Source organism: Plectropomus leopardus, chromosome 6 (genome assembly GCF_008729295.1).
Source record: "Plectropomus leopardus isolate mb chromosome 6, YSFRI_Pleo_2.0, whole genome shotgun sequence".
Classification (NCBI taxonomy): Eukaryota; Metazoa; Chordata; class Actinopteri; order Perciformes; family Serranidae; genus Plectropomus; species Plectropomus leopardus.
Genome location: NC_056468.1, coordinates 28,201,238 through 28,224,307, shown reverse-complemented (window position 1 = coordinate 28,224,307; position 23,070 = coordinate 28,201,238). Strand labels below are relative to the sequence as shown.

General features: G+C 40.9%; 3 protein-coding genes and 1 pseudogene across 3 annotated transcripts; 1 reads left to right on the top strand and 3 right to left on the bottom strand.

Moving 5' to 3' along the window:
• Positions 1-260: 260 nt before the first annotated feature.
• On the bottom strand, positions 261-2,636 carry LOC121944275 (zinc finger protein 239-like). Its single transcript, XM_042488014.1, has 2 exons — positions 2,378-2,636; positions 261-1,618 (listed from the first exon to the last, which is right to left on the bottom strand). The coding sequence occupies exons 1-2, from the start codon at positions 2,547-2,549 to the stop codon at positions 522-524; spliced, it is 1,269 nt and encodes a 422-aa protein (XP_042343948.1). The 5' UTR covers positions 2,550-2,636; the 3' UTR covers positions 261-521.
• Positions 2,637-3,365: 729 nt separating this feature from the next.
• LOC121944272 lies at positions 3,366-4,996 on the bottom strand (annotated as a pseudogene).
• A 1,393-nt stretch (positions 4,997-6,389) lies between these two features.
• Positions 6,390-11,886, top strand: LOC121944702 (zinc finger protein 836-like). The gene is made up of 4 exons (XM_042488591.1): positions 6,390-6,640; positions 6,796-6,858; positions 7,658-8,272; positions 11,843-11,886. The coding sequence occupies exons 1-4, from the start codon at positions 6,469-6,471 to the stop codon at positions 11,884-11,886; spliced, it is 894 nt and encodes a 297-aa protein (XP_042344525.1). The 5' UTR covers positions 6,390-6,468.
• A 1,352-nt stretch (positions 11,887-13,238) lies between these two features.
• LOC121944277 (zinc finger protein 251-like) lies at positions 13,239-16,038 on the bottom strand. Its single transcript, XM_042488017.1, has 2 exons — positions 15,775-16,038; positions 13,239-15,151 (listed from the first exon to the last, which is right to left on the bottom strand). The coding sequence occupies exons 1-2, from the start codon at positions 15,944-15,946 to the stop codon at positions 14,118-14,120; spliced, it is 1,206 nt and encodes a 401-aa protein (XP_042343951.1). The 5' UTR covers positions 15,947-16,038; the 3' UTR covers positions 13,239-14,117.
• Positions 16,039-23,070: the final 7,032 nt, after the last annotated feature.

The window sequence follows — 23,070 nt, the reverse complement described above, 5'->3', positions numbered from 1 at the left end:
CTTGGCCATGTCTTGTTATGTTGCTCCTCACCTTCTACCCTTGTTTCAAAGGGTTAAACTAAATGTGATGCAGAGATGTTTCTTAAGTAGATATTTGGCAAAACCAACAACCATCAACAACACACTAACACTTTAGTAGCCACTACTGTGCCGTTACTGTAAAACTTTTACTCTGATTTGTGATATTATGATGGTTTTAAAGAAACACAGTCTGTAAACAGAAATATAACAGTCAAGTGAATGTAAACTTTACACAAAAACACTGACATCTCATCTTTATTTAAATCATTTGCATTCGGTGACAGAGATGTAACTACTGCAAAACTGCAAAAGTGCATTTCATTCAGTTCGTGAACACTTCTCCACAAGTTTCAGCTCGATAGTTTCTCCTGTGTACATTGATTTTTTTTTATGCAAGAATACAGTAAAACTTTTCCCATGAGTGCTTCAATTATGTAGCTTCTTTCTTCTTTGGGAACCAACAGACTAATTCCTCTCCCACATAATTTGCAAATACAAGGCTACGTGTCTGAGTGCGATCTTACATGCCTTGTCAATTGCGACACATCAAAGTATCTGTTCCCGCAGACCGTGCAAAGGTACGGCTTCTCACCGGTGTGTGCTCTCCTCATGTGGACTAACAAGTCACGGCTAACTCTGAAAGCTCTCCCACATGTTTCGCACGTAAACGGTTTCTCGCCTGTGTGGATTCTCATGTGGAGTTTCAGTTCATCGTTACGTCTGAAATCTTTCCCGCAGGTGTTGCATAAGTACGGTTTCTCACCTGTGTGGCCTCTTATATGAATATTCAGTGCTGATGTCTGACTGAATCCTTTCCCACAGATGTTGCATAAATATGGCCTCTCACCCGTGTGGCCTTTTATGTGAGTGTTGAGTGCTGATTTCTGACTGAAACTTTTCCCACAAGTATTGCAAGAATATGGCCTCTCAACTGTGTGGGTTCTAATGTGAATGTTGAGTGTTGATGTTCGACTGAATCCTTTCCCACAGACGTTGCAAGAGTACGGCTTCTCACCTGTGTGGGTTTTAATGTGTCTCTGCAATAGTGAGTTATACTTGAAATCTTTTCCACACGTGTCACATTTGAAAGACTGTTTATCTGTGTGAGTATTACAGTGACTCTCTGACAAGTTTGGGTTGTCTGCATTGGAACAGTGAATTCTGCTTTTGTGATCTTTCTTCTGTGGTTCTGGCACTGAGTCTCTTGTTGATCCCAAATCTCCATGTTTGCCAGTTTTCTGATTTTGGCTCTCAGCTACATAAAAGTTGTGGGAGAGGAGCTGCTGGTCACTGTGTGCTTCTGATAGCACAAAGCTGATAACTGGTATGTTGACTACAGACTTTTCCTCTGCTGCACTTAGAGTTTTATCAGGATTTAAGTACCGTGTCTGATCTTCACTGTGGCCACTTTCCTCATATGTAAACATGAAGGTATCAGTCTCCTCCTTTAGTTCAAGCTGCTCTTCCTCCTGCTCCTCTTTAATCTGTGGAGGTTCTGGGTCCTCCTGGTCCAGACTGAAGTTCCTCTCCTGAGTACAGAGCTCAGGTTGGTCAGGGAGAACCTCCTCCTCCTGATAGACATGTTGCTGTGGGAGCTCTGGAGGGACAGAGAGCAAAAGGAATAGGATACTACTGTGATAGTAAAGGATAAAATTAGCACAGTACACTCAATAGATCCCTGGGGGAATATTGTGGTTCCTTACAGTCGCTCTAATGTCAAGTATAGACAATTGTAGAGAGCAGAAATAAGTAACAGCACATTATATATATATAAAATAGAAATACAGTAATATTAAAAGCTATTAGCAATAGTATGTGAATACTGAAAATCTATAAATATGTATAACTTGCTGAGGGTGTGTAAAATATGAAACACAAAACACAAACACAGTAATAACGACAATAACTAATACTGGTATGTGAATGTTTAAAAATTATACATTCATAAAATTTGCTGAGTGTGCAAAGTGTGTAAATATATAAAATAGAAATACAGTAATAAGAAACAATTAGCACTACTATATGAATATTTTAAACTATAAACATATATAATGTGTAAAATGTGCAAAAATATGAAATTACTTGCCTTATGCTACAATGCAATGTATAAAACTAGTATGAGAAATATAAAATGTGTGTGATACTACAATGTATAACAGATATATTAATGAGAAAGAGGATCAATAAGAATGTGTAGCATGTAAAATATAACTTTACATTCAAGAGCTGAAAGATTATTGCACATTTCAGTAATTGCACAGATGATTGCTGTACTACAGTGAATGTATTTAAAACAAATATGATTATTTATAAATCTAATACTTTTGTGTTATTAAAATAAATACGTTTTACACACCTGTGCCGTGTAACGTTAATCCGGGTTTGCAGATGTTTTCCAGCAGCCTGCGCTGACGGCTGAGCTCTGCTTCATACTCTACCACAGTTTTTTCAAAAACTCCGAATATTTCTTCAGCAGCAGCTGTTAGTCGCTCGTTGACAAACTCCCTCAAATACTCAACTGGTGACATTGTTGTTAAACTATAAATTAAATAAATATCTTCTCTATGACTATAAAATCGCCTTGAAAGTATGTAGCTAGCGCTACTAGCGTTTGTTTTGTTTACTTCCGCTGGTGTCACACTTTTAAGGTCCGACGGCGTTAGTGTCAGGGTTTTTCTTTCCGCTTTCAACTGATAACATTTTATTAAAAACACGTGTGCGCAACAGGATGCGTCCAATTTGGAAACGGTTTGCAGTTTCGCTTTGACTTGCAGGTTAAACGACAGTTTCCTCGAAACAAAGTGCAACGGCCTTTAAGGTCTCATTTCTCCCATTTGATGGGTGTGTCAGAGGAGCGCCAAATAAGCAGCAACATGTAGCCTATATAAACCAAATACACGTATATCCTTATTTAATGCACAAAGTGGTAGATGAAATACCTGAAAGCCATACTTGAGTAAAAGTAAAGATATAGCAGAAGATGAGTTAAGTCAAATTGACCACTTTGAATAGAGTAAATGTCTAAAAGTGTTAACTGTACTTAAGTGTGAAAAGTAATCATGATATTGTATGCAATTAATTAATTAAAGTAAAATATAAGTAAATGATGTAAGAATTTTATTATTTTTTAACATGTACACCACCTTAAAATGGAGTGCTTCTATCTCAGTATTATACAAAATAGCAGTTGCACTATGCATTACCGAAATTGTCCAAAACTACTCATTTTAAAACTAAATCTATAATGCTGAAATGTTGAATGTTGAAAATGTTTGAAGAGTATCTTCAGAGTTAAATGATAGCCCCCAAAGTGAAAACTGAAATGTATTCAAAATTCAGTTTGTTTGGTTTTTTTAATTGTGACTATACTTCTCAGTTAATAACATTGATTACAAACGATCATTGAGAGAAATTAAGTTCCCAAAATAATAAACCTTCAGAAAAAACAGTCATTAATTTAATAAAAACATTTCTGTGGCTTTTGTCACTGAATAAAATCTGCAGAAGATGTAAATGAGCAAAAAGAGAGAAACTGATTAGTAATGCTTGTCATTTATACAGTATCAGACTGAGTCTCTCTGTATGTCAGCCTAACACACACACACACACACACCCCTACCATCTTTGAACATCATAGAGATCTCTGAGAGATCTGCACTTTTTGCATCACCAGCTTCTCCAATAAAGAAATATAGGAAGAGTTTCTCAGTGAAAGTGTCTCTGTGAGTGTAGATGTGAGTCATGTCTTCAGGGTCGTAGAAGGACACCTCCCCCCTGTCATAGTCCAGCTTGACTCTGATCCTCTGCAGACTCTTCCTGACTGTGAGAGTCTTAAAATCTCCATTGGAGTATATCTTGTCACCATGCCACAAACACCAGACTCCACAGTCCGGTGTGGCATATCTCTTTCCCTTCCTGTTGAATGACTCTTTCGCTACACCTATATTCCAGCAAGGATGGTGTCCTACCTCCACGTCCCAACTGTGAGTCCCTGAGCTGAAGCCCTCAGAGCCCAGAATAATTGGTGCATCTCTCTGGATTGTTGGGAAGCTGCTGCTTTGCATCTCCATGTCTCACACTGGTCAGATCATTAGACAGATGGAGCCAGCAGTTTGCAGTGTTTGGGTCCAGAATGACGGGACTGAAGTGGACCTTGTCCCTCATCTTGTCCCAGACCCTGAAGGACAGGTTGCCCAGGTGTTTGGCCACATCTATCAGCACTCCTGAGAGCAGCTGTGGATCTGACAGTGAGCTCTGTGCTCTGGCTCTGCTCTGAGTGTCTTTATAACTGCTGAGGAACTCCATGTTGTGTTTCTGCAGCTCTTCTTCAACAGCACAGATGCTGTCTGACAGAGAGGAGATCTGCTCCTCAATCATCTTCATCTCTCTGCTCAGAGTCTTCCCCTTCTGCTCCTCTTCCTCCTTCAGAGCTACCACCATGGACTCCTCTTCCTCTCTCAGGAGCTGGTGGAGCTTGTTGAACTCGGCTCTGATCTGTCTCTCTGTGGACAGCAGCTGCTTCTTGGAGTGTTGAGTCACTTCATCATATGTTTCTTTCACTTGTTTGTATTTGTCTCTCATGTCCTGCAGAGACTTTAAATCAGATCTCAGCTGCTCCTTCAGCTCAATGACTGTTTGTTCCACCTTCTTCTCTCCTGTTTCTGTCTCAGATGTTCCATCTTTCTGTCTCCCACCAAAAGAGTCAGCCAGTTCCTTCAGTGCATAATTCACTCCAGGATCGTCTTTCGAGGATTTTCTTTTACAAATGGGACAGTTTTTGTTTTGAGCTTGTTCCCAGAATTGTTGCAGGCAGCTTGAGCAGAAGCTGTGGTTGCAGCTCAGAGACACAGGATCTCTGACAGTCTCTGAACACACATGGCAGCTCAGGAAACTCTCAACAAGAGCAATTTTCTCATCCATTTGTCTTGGTATCTAAAGTCTTTGAAAAACAAATTGCCATGTCTCTGTCCCTTGCATTGACTGCTTCAAATACTCAAAGCGTGTTTTTTTAACTGAGATATCACACCCTGTAACCATGTTCTTTTAGCTGAGATATCACACCCTGTAACTGCTGCTCAGCTCTGATAAGAATGTCAAATTCTACTTTCATTTTAATTTGCTTCTGGTCTGACGCAGCTTTCATTATTATTGGCATGAAATGCTGCCATTTAGTTACCAGCAGAGTGAACATTTAAACAGTTTGAATGACACTAAACCATTTTTTAAAAAACTTTTATTTTTTAACCATTTTCACTTTTTTTTCCAGCTGAGGTAACAGGATGTTATTCACCTTGTGCACAACAATAATGTCATGTCGAGTATGATGAAGCATTGTGAGAATTAAATAAAACTATATTAATATATGTTTCCGCTCAGAGTGAAACAACAGATCCAAAACTGAAATAAGTCATTTAAAAAAAAGTATGCACTAAATGTATTTCTTAGAAGCCAAGAAATCAGCATCAGCAAAGTCGGAGTAATTGTGGAACAACAGAAAGAAATATTCTGTAGAGATCCATAAAAATAAAACGATGGAGTTTCTATCTGCACTCATAAAAATATAAAATATGTTAAAAATATTACAAAATTCTTGATTGCATTGCATTGATTTTGTGAAACATGAATTTTAGATTAAAATGTTGCTTTATGTGTTAATGTCTTCACAATAAGTTAAATGAAAACAATAAAGCTGAACACTACTTTGCATGATTTTTTTTAGACAGTAGAGACAGTAAACATCAATTTCTGTGACATTTTGTAACAAATCATAAAAAGTAATCAATCAGAGCCAGGATGTGTTTATTTTTAACAATGTTTTCGTTGTACATTACAGTCCAATAATCACAAGTGAAATAAAGAGAAACAAAAATGGGGTTAATTAAACAACTATACCTAAAAAAAATAGGCAAATAAACAAACAAACAAAAAAATACAAGAATAAATAAGTTTTATTCATGTCAGTGTGGCCTTGTGTCAAAAACCTGCTATTTAATGTATGGATATTTGATATTTATGATTCGTGATGTTATTTAAACAATTTACTCAATGAAAGTATTCAATCATATTAACATGTAATATTTTTAAAGCTTGGTTTTGCAAAAGTGCATTTTGTGCACTGAGCAATACAAATGTGTGTAATATTAAAGTGGGCCCCAGGAGTTAAACCATAGGCTTTGTATTAAGATTTTATATAGAAATTTCGATTAAATTTGGATTTAAATTTGTTTTAAGGATTTTCTCTTTGTAAAATATGTGTTAAACACATAAGATAAAAATGCAGTTCGGTTGAAAGCGGAAAGAACAGCTCCGGGGAACTTTACAGTGTGACACCAGCGGAAGTAAACAACAAAAGCGCTAGCATTGTTAGCCGCGTCCACGTACTGAGCTAGCAGGGGGGCGATATAGTTGTCGTGGTGAATATAATCGTCTGAGTTTAGTGAGGCAACTATGTCTTCAGTGGATTATCTGAGAGAGTTTGTAAATGAACGACTAACTGCTGCTGCTGAAGAAATATTCGGCGCTTTTAAAAGAACCATCGTCGAGTACGAAGAAGAGCTCAGCCGTCAGCGCAGACTGCTGGAAAACGCCTGGAAACCTGAAACAAAGTTAAACAATAAAGGTTTGTAAAACTTAAATGATTTTAAAACACTGTCGGGTAAATATAATTCACAAAGGACCACACTGGCTTAAAATATTTACTTGTATTTGTGTGTTCAGATGTCGGTTTTTCTCCACCATCACAGTTTAGTATTTCTTTGTTCTCTGTTCCTCCAGAGCTCCCACAGCAGCTGTCCGTGAGGAAGACTGGGCCAAAACCCCACCTGAACACCGAAAGAGGTCAGTTTCCCTCTGCTGGAAGCATCTTAAAGCTGGAAAACAAAGATTTCCTCCATAAAGTCTTAAATGGGTTTTAATCAGTGTCTTTGCTCTGAAAATTGTGCTGAACTAACATTACAGCTTCTGCTCTGCTTTTATTGCCTCTGAGCACAGCCTCGTTTCACGCTAGGAAATAAATACAAATAGCAAGATAAAACATCAAGTGTAAATCACAGTGCAGATATGGTTAATGTAGCTCTCTGACAGCAAACTGCAATTAGTATAGTTTGTTCTTCCATGTTATTTGACACACACTTTGTTCTTGTCTTTTAATAGCGTTTTTAAGGTTGTTACACAACTTTCAGTGAAGCTTTTAGATTAGTGGGAGATTGTAGTTTGGTCAGGCAAGACAAAAGTCCTATTTTTTCCCGCAACAGTACGAACTGTAGTTCACAAACTGGGGCAAAATCTCACCTGTTGTAGTGTCATTGTACCGTAAGTATCTTGAAGCTGGCAATGCAAACAAAGGTTTGTCCTCCAAGTAGACTTCAGTAAGTGTCCTCAGTAATTTTACCTGTGTCATTCCACTTTATTGCACATCATTTTTATTGGGATGAAATGTTATGTTTTCTTTATCTGTTGTTTTAATACCATTTCATGCCAATAGCTACACTGGAAACATGTTTCATGGAAAAAAGTTGAATTATTATTTCTTCCAACTGCAGGATTCTACTGTTTTAAAGATATAGTTGTATTTTTCAACTAAAATGTCTATATCTCAATCATCATGTCCCATTCATTTTGTTTTCTGTTCCTCCAGAGCTCCCACAGCAACATGACTTTCAGGAGAAGGAGGTTCTCCCTGACCAACAGGAGCTCTGTGCTCAGGAGAGGAACTCAAATCTGGACCAGGAGGACCCAGAGCCTCCACGGATTAAAGAGGAGCAGGAGGATCTCTGCAGCAGTCAGGAGGGAGAGCAGCTTGTTCTGAAGGAGGAGACTGATACATTTATATTTACTCCTAGTTTTGAGGAAAGTGACCATAGTGAAGATCAGACTCTGTATCTGAGTCGTGATACAACTTTAAGTGTAGCAGAGAAAGAATCTCTTGTCAACATACAAGTTATAAACTCTCTGGTATCAGAGCCAAAAACTGAGCACCAGTTCCTCTCTCACAACTCTTATAGTCCCGAGAGCCAAAATCTGACAGAAGGCATGTATGAAGACTCAGGATCAACTATACATACAGATACAGAGCCAGAACCACAGAGGAGACATTACAGTAGCAGAAGTCACACTGACGATGTAAACAACCCTAACTTGTTAGAGATTCAACAAAATACTCACACAGGAAAACGGTCTTACATATGCGACACGTGTGGAAAAGACTTTAAGTTTCAGTCAGTTTTGCAGAGACATGTGAGCGTCCACACAGGTGAGAAGCCATATGCTTGCAAAATGTGTTGGAGATCTTACAGACAGAGCGGTGAGTTGACAGTCCACATGAGAACCCACACAGGTGAGAGGCCATACTCCTGCAAAATATGTGGGAAAAATTTTGGGCGCAATAGCAGCTTGTGGGCCCACATGAGAAGAACCCACAACGGTCAGAAGCCATACCTTTGCAACACCTGTGGGCAGAGATTCTTTGGAGTGTTTGAACTGGAAAGGCATTTAAGAGTGCATACAGACACGTGGTTTTCTATTTGAATCCACACAGTTGAGGTTTCTTCATTCTTATGGAATTTTTTTTTTCTAGTGTCAAACCTGAACAAACAATCTATAAAAAGGACAAATAAGGTAGCTAAAAACCCTCTGGATGAATGTTAACCCACTAAAATGAAACACTTGTAATAGCAACATCTTTGTAATTGTATACAAAACGTCTGCCATAAAAAAAGAGATCAATATCTTATTATGATGAGGCAGTACATTATCATCAGTTCCAGGGTGTTTTTTTTTTTTTAAATTAACCTTTTTTTTCTTTAATACTGCTGCATTATTCATCTTTTGGTTAGTAACAATATTTCTTTGAAATAATTATAATCTCCCAAATCTTTGGAAAAATCTTTTTTGTTTCTGCTTATGCCTGATCTGTGTATGTATGTATGTGTGTATATTATTTTTAAAACATATTTTTAAACACTACTTACGGCGTTTGAGTGGATTGTGAACTCTGATGTTGAGGCTGAAGAGCCCTGTCTCTGCTGCTGTCGGGTCACTTCTGTGACCTACTGTTTGGACTTCTCTTTACACCATGATGGATTGGAGGATTGCGTTGAAGGGATAGTTCAGAATTTTTGAAGTGGGGTTTTATGAGGTACTTATTCATTGACTGTGTATATTCACAGCTTTACCTCAACTTCAGACTGATGTCCAATGGGAAAATGCAGCCGTTACATCATCTCTTCAAAGCCAGACTCCATTTAAAAAATTGGTGATTTAAAATCGCTGAACACAGGAGCTGCTGGTCATCCGCTGCCTTAAACAGTTGCTCTTTTTTACGTGTGTGTTATTTTGTGTGTTATTGTGTGACTTTGGCGTTGAAAGGTCAATACGGATTCATCAAAGTCACACTAAAACACAAACTAACTGATCAAGGCAGCAGTAGAGCAGCAGCTCCCATGTTCAGCGAGGTTAAATTACTGTTTTGCCAAAGGAGTCTGGTGGCCTGATGAGGGCGAGAATCAGGAACTGAAGCCTTTAACGGAGTCAGTCAAAATGTTTGCAATATAGCATACAGTTAAACTGATGTTGATTTTTTATTATGAAGGTGCACTTTTTTCGTGGCTAAAATACATTTTGTTGCTGATGTTCATCCACTGCTGAGCTTAGATTTCAGATGAACTGATAGTTTGAATGAGAAGATATCACTAATCTAATTTTTCTACATATTGCTGCATTACTTGTTATTGATAATAGTATATCTTTCACCATGAGGTCTAAAGCTCCAACTAAAGTTTGTTCATGAAGCCTGCAGACGGTCAGAGTGACATTAAAAGTAAAAGTAATCATAGTGAAGAACAATTCTTTCCAATGTGTTACATTATATCGTGCAAGGGATGTTTTAATGTAGCAGCTCACTGACTGAAGGTTAAATTAAAGTTTGATTTAGAGCACTGGTTCTTTACCTGGGTGGCCTGAGCCTCACAAGGGGTTGCCAAAGGGGGTCCTGAGGCGTTTTTAAATTTAAGGGGTCAAAGAAAATGTAAAACATATACACATAGATATGGCAGTATGCTGCTCATCCATATCTATGATGAAAACTAGATGAAAATAGATTTATCAAAGTTTAGATTGTTATGTAAGACAAAGAATAAGAGCATTGTGAAGACCTGAAAATAAGTAATACTTGAAGAGCTTTCACTCTGCTAATTAGCCCCTTCCTTTATTAGGAACATATGCAGTTAAAACAAGAGCTAATGGAATGAGGTTCATGGAGAAGAAAAGGCTGAAATTGTATAAAAAGTATAATTTCTATTGTATGAAGTATGTATAATTGAAAAAAAAATGATACAGAGAATTATATAGGAAACTCATCTCCGAGGTTATTTTCACAAGAAAGAAGTATCCAGTCATTTCATTTCATTGTGATCTCTCACTTACATACATTTCCTGCATTTATTGTATCCTCTATTTGGGTTAATTGTGTAGTTTATAATTTTTTTCTGTACTGTTATTAATATGAAATATCCTAATATATATCATATAATTAAATGACTGTTATAGAAAAGGGGTCCATTAGGAAAAAGGTTGGGAAACGCTGTTTTAGAGGATGATTTAACAGCGTCACGTCCAGCAGAGGTAAACAATATATAGTCAGAAATTTGTAACAATAAATAAATCCAGTTAAAATGAGGGTGGAAGTTGAAAAATGTATGTCCTTCACAAGCAAGAATATTAGGAGAAAATATTCACTGGAAGCTAATAACTTTCAAAATAATTTAGAGACAGTAAGGATATGTTGTTCTTAAGTATTTTTTTTAATACAGAGAGATCATTAAGAGAATCAGAGAATCATTAAAAGTATTGAAGATAAATGCAAAAATATTAGAAGTGTGATGCCTTGTTGGTTGGGTAGCTCATATTGAATCTTTGAACAACAACAGAAAGAAATTACAGTGATCTGCTGATTATATGGATCAAAAAGTTACTGTTAAAATCTGGCTACCTGAGGCGGGTGCTGAGGATACATAGATGATGATAGATGAACGTACGACAGAATACTGGTCATACGGTCATTTGCATGCAGACTTGGGCATTTATCAATGTGGACGTGAGCGGAGGTCATCAAATGTCGCATCAGGTCTCATCTCGTGTTGTAAGTTTGAGTCAGCATGGACTTGCGGTGCAGCAGAGTAAATCTGGCTCAGATGGAGAATTGCTATTAGACCGTATTTGCAGCCACATATTAATCACTTCAAAACCTGTGAGAAAATATCATATTTTGCTGTTGCCTGGCTCTGTGGGGTTAACTGCAGGTTGACAGATCTTATTAATCTGATTCTTCGTAAAAGAAGAAAAAAAAAGCCAAAGCGTGTTTGTATCATTTATCTTTAAAACTACATACTGCAGCTGGGGTCCCTTTCTTGGTGTTAACTTCATCAAACTGAGAAAACTTGTGTCCTCGTTGTCATTTTTATACCAATTTTCTGCAAAAAAGAAACAAAAATATTTAGAAAATATGTTATAAATGTAGGTTTCAGTAACAGGAACCCTCCACTGGCATTTTAAATAATTCCACTATCAAAGTAAAGGCCTTTGATTGTTTTTCATTCAAACACTTTTATATTTGAGGCCTGCATACTCAGTATTAGCACAATGCTTTTTGATTGACAGAATTATGCTGCTGTTGACAATATATCAGGCAAATTAAGCACAGAGGATTACTGTGAGGCTAGAAATTCAGTCTTGACCGAATAAAGTGGAAACAGGTTTCTGATACTATGTTTTTGTGTGTTTGTGTGCCTGTAAGTGATGTGCTTTCTGTTTTTATGTATTACAGACGAGCAGAATAACTTCCTCATCAAGATTCGCTGTAAACAGTGATGAGGCTCAGAATCACAGATTTCTTAAATCCCATTCCACAAGCCTTTTCCATGTGTTAACCCTTTAGAACCTGGACTGACATCACTTTAGTTGTGCTGTGATCTTACGCCTTTCACAAGCATCGAATCCTATGAAACCTGAGAGAATTGGTTTGATTTCTTTTGGAAACATGGGAAAAAGATGAGCAACTTCTCTTGATGGAAAAGTGCAAAAAAAAAAAAAAAAAAAAAAAGAAAATCCTAAAAGGTGTAGAGGAAATGACTTTAAAATTAGCTGCAGGGAGATTATTAGACAGTATACAAAAAAAAGGAAAAACTATATTTATGATAATATATATAATGTATTTAAATTTATTTCATTTTTTGCACTTTCTTGAGGTCATTTTCTTGTATCTTTGTTTTTTTACTTCTTTTTTTCTTATTTTCAGGTAATTATCCTGTAAATTTTTTAAAAATTATTTACTTGCTTAATTTTGGGCCATTTTGTTGGGTGCTCATTGCCTTCTTCCTATGTTTTTGAAGGAGATCAAGCCAGTTTGCTCAGGTTTTGAGGGGTAAATATGAAGATAAAACTAATGGAACTTTTTGAAAATATTTGGTCTAAATCTCCAACACTATCTGATGCTAACACTTGCTCCTCCTTAACCCCCTCTCTCAAAGGATTCATTTACCACACATTTTTTGCACAAGCAGAGTGATAAACTGAGGAGCAGCTCTGTGTTTGTGATATTAGAAACGTCAGTATTTGACTCCAACATTGCAGGTACATTATGCAAACTGTGGTGCTAAATATGAGATGCTTGGTGCATGATGACCATGAAAATGAAAGATATTAAATATGTTCCTGTCCATCAAAATGGATGCGGTGAGTGAGCAGGCCAGGCCTCCTAAGTAATAGTGAGATCTTGATGGGTTTTGCCAGATGTGTTTAGTTCAAAGTTTAACAAGTTGCAAATGCATGCACCTTAACTAGTATTTAATAGTTCTACATGAAGCCTCCTACACGTCTTTGCAAGAAGTCAGATTTTACATTAACAGCGACTGGCATCTGTGTTTTCCGTTTAAATATAGGAAATCCAATTAAATGTTAATTTGCCTTATTTTTGCTATTTTGAACACCGCCTCAATCATATGTCTTGCCATTTTGTTGTTGCAGCTAGTCATTTTATTTTTACCTGGTTCACACACTAATGCATAGCCCAACAAACCAACATATTTTATAAGCTTAATGTCAGTTTTTGTACATGTATGTAACAATCTTAGAGTAGATCTTAGATTAACTATCACAGTCAAGTCAATCAAGTGGCCTAAAAAGTACATTTGCCTGAAATACATAAAATGCATAAAATGAAAATGAATCACAGAATACTGTATTTATTTTTTTTATTAGAAGTGTTTACAGCATATCTGTGTGAAATCTTCATGCAATCTGGGCCGTCCGGACAATCAATGTTGTCCATGAAAACAGTTATAGAGCACAGATAATAGTTAAAGTCCACCATCGCAAACACCATTTGTTTATAGCTTTATCTGTAATCTGAATCTGGTATTCTTACATTGTCATTTTGCAAAGCTTTATTGTCAAAATACTTACATGAAATCAAAACATTGCATTTTCTTGCCCACGTCCCTTTGGTCACCCATCATTGTATTTATTACTCAGGTCTTATTCGTTCACAGCACCATGTAGCACGCCATCTACAATTTGTGTGTCACTTTAATAGCAACAAACAACTTAAGTTATATAAAATAATAAAGAAAATGTATATGAAATGTTGCATACAGAAATAAAGTTGTTAACACAAGTGACCCAACACCACTAAAGAGTTTTTCAGCCTCCACATCAGAGGTAACAATCCACTCATATGACTGTGGTGATGCATAAAAACAGATTTAAACATTTGTCAGAACTTGGCACTCAGTTAATTTAACAAATATTGTTGGCATAGTTCACAATGTACTGCCTTATTACAGTAAGATATCATGACCCCTTCTCAATGGAAAATTGTATATATTTAATTAGAGAAGAAGCAATTGCAAAAGTTTATTTTTTCAGTGAATAAATAAAATAAAATAAAAATATTTATTTATGATCAGTAAATTATGTTATTTTGGCAAAACCTTTCCCACAAGTGTGGCAATTACGTGATTTTTACTTGTGTAAGTTTGTATGTGTTTTGACCGTGAACTAGGAGAACTGAAATGTCCTCCACATATCTGACAAATACAAAGCTACTCGCCTTTGTGCGTTTCCATATGATTTAGCAAATGAGACACACGGAAGTACCTATTCCCGCAGATCTTGCAAACATGAGGCCTCTCGCCAGCGTGGGCTCTGATGTGGATCATCAAGTGGCCGCTAAGCCTGAAGGACCTCCCACATTTTTCGCATTTAAACGGCTTCTCACCTGTGTGGATTCTCATATGATCTTTCAAATCCGATGACTGACAGAAGCTTTTCCCACACGTTTGGCAAGTGTGCAACTTCTTCTCAACCGTGTGGACTCTCATGTGCCTTTTCATGGGTGAAACTGCACAGAATCTCTTCCCGCAGAACTTGCAAAAGTACGGCTTCTCACCTGTGTGCGTTCTTATGTGGACTTTCAAGGTGCTGTTGTGTCTGAAATCTTTCCCGCATATTTTGCACGAAAAAGGCTTCTCACCTGTGTGTATTGTCATGTGTCTCTGCAAATGTGACTTAGACTTGAAAACTCTTTCGCACATTTCGCATTTAAAAGACTTATCATGTGCGTTTGCATTACGGCGAACTGTCGGCATAGTAGGGTCATAGACGTGGAAAGTGTGACTGCTGCTTCTGTGATGTTGTTCTGGCTCTGCATCTGTCGATGACCCAGAGTCTCCATGCTGGCCTCCTGTATGATCTCGGCTCTCAGCTACATGATAGTTATGAGAGAGGAGCTGGAGGTCCATGTTTTGTTCTGATACCACCGTGTTTACAACTGAAATGTAGCTGAGAGTATTTTCACCCACCACAGTCTGACGTTCATCAGCGCTCAAGTACAGAGTTTGATCTTCGCAGTGATCATTTTCCTCATAAGCAGGAGTAAACATAAAGGTATCAGTCTCCTCCTCCTTCAGTAAAAGCTGCTCTCCCTCCTGATTAATGCAGAGCTCCTCCTGCTCCTCTTTAATCAGCGGAGGCTCTGGGTCCTCTTGGTCCAGACTGGAGCTCCTCCCCGGAGTACAGAGCTCCTGCTGGTCAGCAAGAACCTCCTCCTCATGACAGACATGTTGCTGTGGGAACTCTGGAGGGACACAAAACAACAGGATTAGGGGGAAATTACCCAGCAAGCAATTTTTGGTTCTAAAAATGGTTTGAGAATGGTACAATGCAACGTTTTAGTAATGTTTTCAGAGGCAAGTTTTCTTTTAATTCCCAGAAAGTTCTTCTTAAAGTTAGGTTAACATTCTCTGTAAACATCAAAAATGTTTAAAATGTTTTATTTTTGTTAACATATAATAATAATAACTTTATTTGTATAGCACTTACCTAAACAAAGTTACAAAGTGCTTCACAAAGTGCATAAAATCTGCATATCTAAGGCCCCAATAAAATGTTCTAAATGTTGATTTTAAGGGTTCTTCATTTGTTTTCATGTAATATTGTGGGAACGTTTTATAAAAAAAAACATATCACCACTCAACATCACCAAAACCATTTAAAATTTAACCATACAGGTACATTATTTGAAATAATAAATATCCTTAACCTTTGAACATAGGACTGAAATGTTTCCTTTAAAACATGAAAACAACTTGTAGGTAACGTTAGCCAATGTTGTGGCAACGTCCCCTGCTCGCTGGGTAGGATCCCATATGAGTTACATTCCTCTTTTGTTTAACAAAAGTGAAATTGAATCTGACACACCTGTCCTGGCTGACTTTATTTCAGGTTTGCAGATGTTTTCCAGCAGTCTGCGCTGACGGCTGAGCTCTTCTTCGTACTCGACGATGCTTCTTTTAAAAACTCCGAATATTTCTTCCGCAGCAGCAGTTAGTCGCTGGTTGACAAACTCTCTCAAATACTCAAGTGAAGACATTGTTTCTGTGTCACAAATAATTATCCGCAATCAGATTTTAATAGCATATTCCGGCTAATTCAGCGCGAGTACACAGCTAACGTTACTGTCGTACTCTTGTTTTGTTTTTCTTCTTCTTCGTGCTCTTTTTGTGGCGGATGGCAACAAGCGTTTAAGGTGTTTTACCGCCACCTACTATACTGGAGGGCTGAGAGAGGGGGGCTGATTTCTGAACATTTCACTCAAATAATCTGATTTGATAAAAAAAAAATAAATAAATAAAATTTAAAAATCCGTTTTTTTTCAAAGAATGGACAGTAAATAATTAATTTGTTATTATCATTTATCATTTTCCCCCAAAACTTTACATTTATAAAATAAATGTGCTTTCGTAAACCACTTTAAAAAATAGATATAGATACATATCTTAAAACAAAATAAAACTTAAAAATATGTGATAAAAACTAAATACAACTATTGATTTATTCAAATCTTGCAACTTTGTCATATAACTAATTAGGCAGACCTATGCGTGTCTCCCTATGTATCTCTATTTTATTTAGTTTTATTTTAGTTCAGTTCAGTTTAGTTAGTTTGTCCGGGTTGTACCTGCTTGTGTCATTACTTCCATTTGTACATAGAATGGACAGTATATAATTAATTTGCTCATTATATTAGCTACATCTTGCATTTATAATATAAATTTGCCCTAAAGAATTGCCCTCATATACCATTAAAAAAACCAGATCTAGATACATATCTAAAAACAAAATCAAACTTAAAAATAGGCTATGTGCTTAAAAAACCCAACAAAAACTATTAATTACTGCAAATCTTACAACTTTATCATATAATAAACCCTTGTGTGTCTTCCTACGTGTGTCTCTTTTTTCGTTTCGTTTCGTTTCGTTTCATTTAATTTGTCTGGGTTGTACGTACTTGTCCCATTACTTCCATTTGTACATAGAATGGACTGTATATAATTAATATGCTAATATGAACAGTTAGCCGCTAATGAGTGGAGTTGGATATGAGTTAACTGCTAACTAGCAATAGCCTGAGAGGTGTATTTGCTGTTTGCTAGTCCCTGTTGTTTATACATTGCATACTGCATGCTATGATCAGTGGCACCATTTCTTCTGCTTATGTTGCATATCTAAGTGATCATTCTGTGTTAATTGTTCAATCCTGACTTTGAGTTTATAACTCATTTGAAGCTGTAATTTCCGTTGTTATCTTGTTAGAGATACACACATCCCAGCTCAGTATATTTTTATGTTTAATTGGTGATTTATTTTCTAATCAGCCTGTATTGTTGTGTTTATATTGCAGTAACCACACACATGCGCACGGATTTCATAAAGAGCTGAAACTTTATTCCTGGACTCTGTTTTCCTTCTGCACTTACCTGCACATTAACAAGTGTCCTGACCGACACTCTGAAGTGATTGCTGCCACCCAATATCCCCATACAGTCTCATACAATTTTTGGTCCTTCGAGCCGGATCGAAGCAACTGCTTCAGCCTTATATGTGCAGTATGGAAAGGAGAGACCTATACAGAGAGTCTGATCGGCCGCGCCGACGCAGCCAACTGCCATCATATCTTCAGCAATACGACGAGGTGGGTTACCCCACTAAGCACCGCCTCACATATGATGAGCAGGTCAGACAGACTACTCCTCCTGATGTACTTCAATACATTACTAATATGAGAGAGGAACATGACCAACTGCGACGAGATGTGCAACGCCTCACAGAAGTCATTGCTAGCTCTCCGGTATTAGCCCCACAGCACACCATGTCACGGTCCAAACTGCGTGAGGACGAGACGTCATCCACACCTGCGTACGCTAGTAAGCTGGTGCCATCCAGAGGTCACGAGGACCCACATCAGTATGAGAGTGCCCCACAGGTGCCAGTCAGGGATGAGTCTCCACACCCACAGGACAGTCAGCATGGCCAGATCGAGGAGCTCACTCGCAGTCTAAAGGGAGCAGGGTTGCATAGTCAGGGCGCAGCACAGTCACCATCATCTTCTGGTCAGTCATCCCCTCAATCTCAAGACTTTCTCCCACCCTCAAAGGTTGAGAAGCTTCCTCCACCTCAACCTTCAACCGCTGAGGGACCCTCGCAGCAGCTCTATCCAGAACAACGCACCCTGTGCCCTACACCTGGTGCTGTTTCGAGTCAGTTTATGGACAGTCAACGCTCTCATCATAGTGCTACCATCAAACAGCCTGATGGCAGGTGTCATCCCCAGGTTGATGACGCTTATGATCGCCAGGACAGCAGCTACAGTCGGTATGTCACCTCTCATCAGCTGCCTGGTCTGAGAGCTCGCTATGATGATAACTACTACAGCCAAGATTATAAGTATCTATCTCCTGAGAGCCAAAGCTGCCCTGACCGTCGCTACCGTCCTACTCCTGGACGTGGCTATTATAATCATACTGATCAGTACAGGCACTGGGATAACCGCTACCCTGGTGACCCTTGTCAGTACCCACCTGATCGCCTGCAACCAGATGAGTGGCCGCAGACTCCAGCCCCTTTCAGCAGACCCCCACCGGCGGAGACCTATCGTGGACCTCAACCTACAATCCCTGACCTTGTGCATGAAGACCCACGTGAGTTTGCAAGATTGAAGTTAGCTTTGGACAACATACTTCCATTTGAGGCTCCAGAACATTTCAAGTTTCAGATATTGACAGATCACCTCAAGTGTGAAGAAGCACTGCTCATTGCTGATTCATACATCAACAGTCCATTCCCATTTAGCGACACTATGAGAGCACTCACTGAGATGTATGGTCAACCTCAACATCTGGCCTTGAAGAGGATCACCAACTTGATGGATGGACCTAACATCAGGAGTGGTGACATCAGAGCCTTCAAGTCATTTGCACTCCAGGTCCGTGCACTAGTTGGCATGTTGCACCAGTTGGGAGAACAGGGTCGGACGGAGTTGAGGTGCGGCTCACATGTATCTCGCCTCTTAGCTAAGTTGCCATACGACCTAAGAGCCAACTTCCAGAGATTTGTGAATCCCATCGACACTCCTATACCGACACTGATCGACCTAGCCGATTGGCTTGAGTATGAGGTGCGTGTCCAGGTGATTGGAGACCAGTACTGTGACCAGACAGACAGAGAGAAGCCAGTTCCACGAAAGGAGAAGCGTTCTGACCACAAGTCTCATAAGACTACGACCATTCTCCACGGAAGTGAACAGAAGGGAAAGTCAGAGAAAGACACGACTGCCATACAGGAGAAACCGAAGAAGTACTGCCCATTCTGCGACACTGTGCAGCACTACTTGAATCAGTGCAGTAACTTCAAACTCTTGTCGAGGGAACAGAAGACAGAGTGGATCAAGTCAAACAAGAGGTGCTGGAGATGCGGCCGTGAACACCAAGCAGCTAAGTGTAACCTCAAAGCTAAGTGCAAGCAGTGTGAACGACGGCACCTTGAGGTTCTTCACGACGTCAACACCAGCCAAACTGCACCAACACCTGTTAAGCCCAGTACGACCGAAGAAAGCACCTGCTTGGTAAGTTCTATCTCCGAGACACTTTATGTAGATCGACCAACCAGCAGCAGCCAGGTTCTACTCAAGTTGAGTCGTGTCATCCTTAAGAGTGGTACCAAGGTGATTGAGACATATGCTATATTGGACGATGGTTCAGAGCGTACCATTCTCCTGCGTGAGGCAGGTGATCTCTTGGGGCTCCAAGGGGAACCTGAGGACTTAGCACTCCGCACTGTCCGGCAAGAGGTTTGCCTCATCCATGGTGCTACAGTGTCATTCTCTATAGCTCCTGCATCACAGCCTGGCAAGTCCTTTCAGATCCACAGAGCCTTCACCGCAAAGGAACTTGGCCTCGCTAGCCATACTTATCCAGTAAGAGCTCTACAGGAGAGGTACCGCCATCTCAGGGACCTGCCACTGCCAGACATGAAGGAGGCACAGCCACTACTGCTCATTGGGTCAGATAACCCACATCTTATCACTCCAGTGGAGCCGGTACGCCTGGGTCCTCCTGGTGGACCTGCGGCTGTGTGCACCAGACTCGGGTGGACTCTACAAGGCCCCTCAAGATTCTTGCGTCACCGGTTGACACCACAGCAGTGTCTTTTCACCTCCTGTGTCTCACCAGAAGCCGAGCTCTTCAGCCATGTTGAGAAACTGTGGCAAATGGATACTCTACCATATCGGAGTGAGCGGCTCATTACCAGGTCCAGACAAGATTCTGAGGCCATCCGAAGGCTTGAGGAGAAGACGATCAGGGTTGCAGTAGATGGAGTGAGACGCTATGCCACCCCGTTATTGTGGGAGGAGGGTCTTCCTCCACTCCATGCCACAGCAGAGGCCGTCTTGGCTCAGCTACGTGGGACAGAGAGACGGCTTGCCAGAGAACCAGAAAAGGCGGTGGCTTACTCCAAGGAGATCCACAAACTCCTCGATGCTGGCTATGTCACACCCGTGTCACCTGCAGAGGCTACAAAGAACAACCGTTCGTGGTTCATTCCGCACCACATGGTGCAACACAACGGTAAAGACAGGATAGTCTTCAATTGCTCCTTCACGTTCCAGGGTCACAGCTTGAATGACCACCTCATGCCAGGGCCCACACTCGGAGCCAGCCTGTTGGGAGTCCTCCTTAGGTTCAGGGAACACCCAGTCGCTATCAGTAGCGATGTTAAGGGGATGTTCCACCAGGTCCGTCTCCTGGAAGAAGACAAACCTTTCCTCTGCTTCCTGTGGCGAGACATGAAGGTAGATGAGAAACCTACTGTCTACAAATGGCAGGTGCTCCCCTTTGGGACTGCATGCAGCCCATGCTGCGCCACCTTTGCGCTTCAGTCCCACGTCCAGAAGCACACCGAGCCAGAAGAGGATGTCCGTCTGTCCGTGGAACGTAATTTCTACGTTGACAACTGTTTGCAGAGTCTCCCCTCGGAAGTGCAAGCTAAGAAGTTGGTGGACCGCCTGCAGTCTCTCCTCATGGAAGGGGGATTTGAGCTGCGGCAATGGGCGAGTAATGTCCCCGCAGTCATTAGCCACTTACCAGTAGAGTCCCGGTCGGAGAGCAGTGTACTCTGGTTCTCCCAGGAGTCAGCCGATCCTCAAGAGCGCACTCTAGGACTCGTATGGCTGTGCAAGTCTGATACCCTTCGGTACAAGCATCACCAAAGCAAAAGTCCAGAGCCGACCATGCGCAACATCTATCGATTGCTTGCCCAGCAGTACGACCCTCTTGGGTTCCTTATCCCATACACGACCAGAGCCAAAGTCATCGTGCAACACCTCTGGAACAAGAAAAGAGGATGGGATGATCCCCACCTACCAGAAGATTTGCTCCAAGCCTGGCGTCTGTGGGAAAGTGAGCTGTCCCAGCTGTCGCAAATAACCCTGCCAAGATGCTATACTGACCCAAGCTTGGACTGCAGCAACAGCATTCGGAGTATTCATGTGTTCTGTGATGCTTCCGAGCGTGCATATGGGTCCGTAGCTTATCTGCGCACCGACAGAGGTGAAGGACAAGTTTATGTGGCCTTCTTGGCTGCAAGGTCAAGAGTGGCACCCAAGAAGCAACTCTCAATCCCCAGGCTGGAACTTTGCGGAGCTCTAACGGGAGCACAGTTGGCTTCGATCTTGAAGAAGGAGCTCACTCTTGACATCCAGGAGGTGGTGTATTGGACAGACTCGACTACAGTACTCAACTGGCTCCATTCAGATTCATGCCGATATAAAGTGTTCGTAGGAACCAGAGTCACAGAGATACAAGAGCTCTCTGACCCAGCATCCTGGCGTTACATTGACTCAGGGACCAATCCTGCCGACGACATCACGAGAGGAAAGACATTGGCTCAGCTTGCAGGAGAGAATCGATGGAGTCGGGGGCCGTCCTTTCTTCAGCTGCAGGCCGACTACTGGCCGAAGGCACCAGTGGGAGAACCTCCAGAGGAAGTTTGAGGAGCTGAGGAAGACAGTGTTCTGCGGCTTGTTGACAGAGTCAACTAGTCCAGCAATACCTGACATCCTACAGTTCAGCACTTACCAGGAACTCCTGAAAGCCATCACACAGTCGCTGCACGGGGCGGCCACTGTCACCAGTCATCCAGCTGCTGATGACTTCCAAAAGGCTGAGTTTGCCCTGCTGAGACATGCCCAGATGGAGAGCTTTCCAGAAGAGTTTGCAATACTCAAATCAGGAAAGACCGTCCCAGCCAGTAGCAGACTACTTACCCTCGCTCCTGAGTATGACAAGTCCTCTGACCTGATTAGAGTAGGCGGTAGACTCCGCAGGTGCGAGAGCCTAGGCCCTGAAGTCCTGCATCCGATACTTCTTGACCCTTCTCACTCTGTCACGAAACTCTTAATCCAGCACTGTGATGCTCAGCTGCACCATCCTGGAGCTGAACGTGTCTTCGCAGAGCTCCGCAGGAAGTACTGGATTCTGAGAGGTAGGGAAGCAGTGAGGAAATATCAACACCAGTGTCCCGAGTGTAAGAAGTGGAGAGGTCAACCAGCGGTCCCACGGATGGCAGATCTGCCCCCCTCGAGTCTGAGGCTCTTCCGCCCTGCCTTCTACTCAACTGGGATGGACTGCTTCGGCCCTATGCTCATCAAAGTAGGACGACGCAATGAGAAGAGGTGGGGAATTCTTTTCAAGTGTCTTACTACTCGAGCAGTCCACCTAGATCTGGTAATGAACATGGACGCTGATTCATTCCTGATGTCGCTCCGACGGTTTATAGCTCGTCGAGGAAAGCCTTTCGAGCTCCTATCAGATCAAGGCACCAACTTCAAGGGTGGAAGTAAAGAACTGCATGAGGCATTCAAGGCCATGGAGCCAGCCCTCCGAGAAACAACTAGCGGCAGAACAGATCCGGTTCAGCTTCAATCCTCCTAACGCTCCCCACTTTGGTGGGTCTTGGGAAAGAGAGGTGCGATCTGTGAAGGCAGCTCTGCGGACCACATTGGGAGCCCAAACCGTGTCAGAGGAGGTGTTGCAGGACCGTCTTGGTCGAGGTAGAGAGTATCCTCAACTCCAGGCCTTTGGGCTACGTCTCCACGGACATCGCAGACCCAGATCCTGTCACACCCAACTCCTTGTTGATGGGGCGGCCAGACTGTTC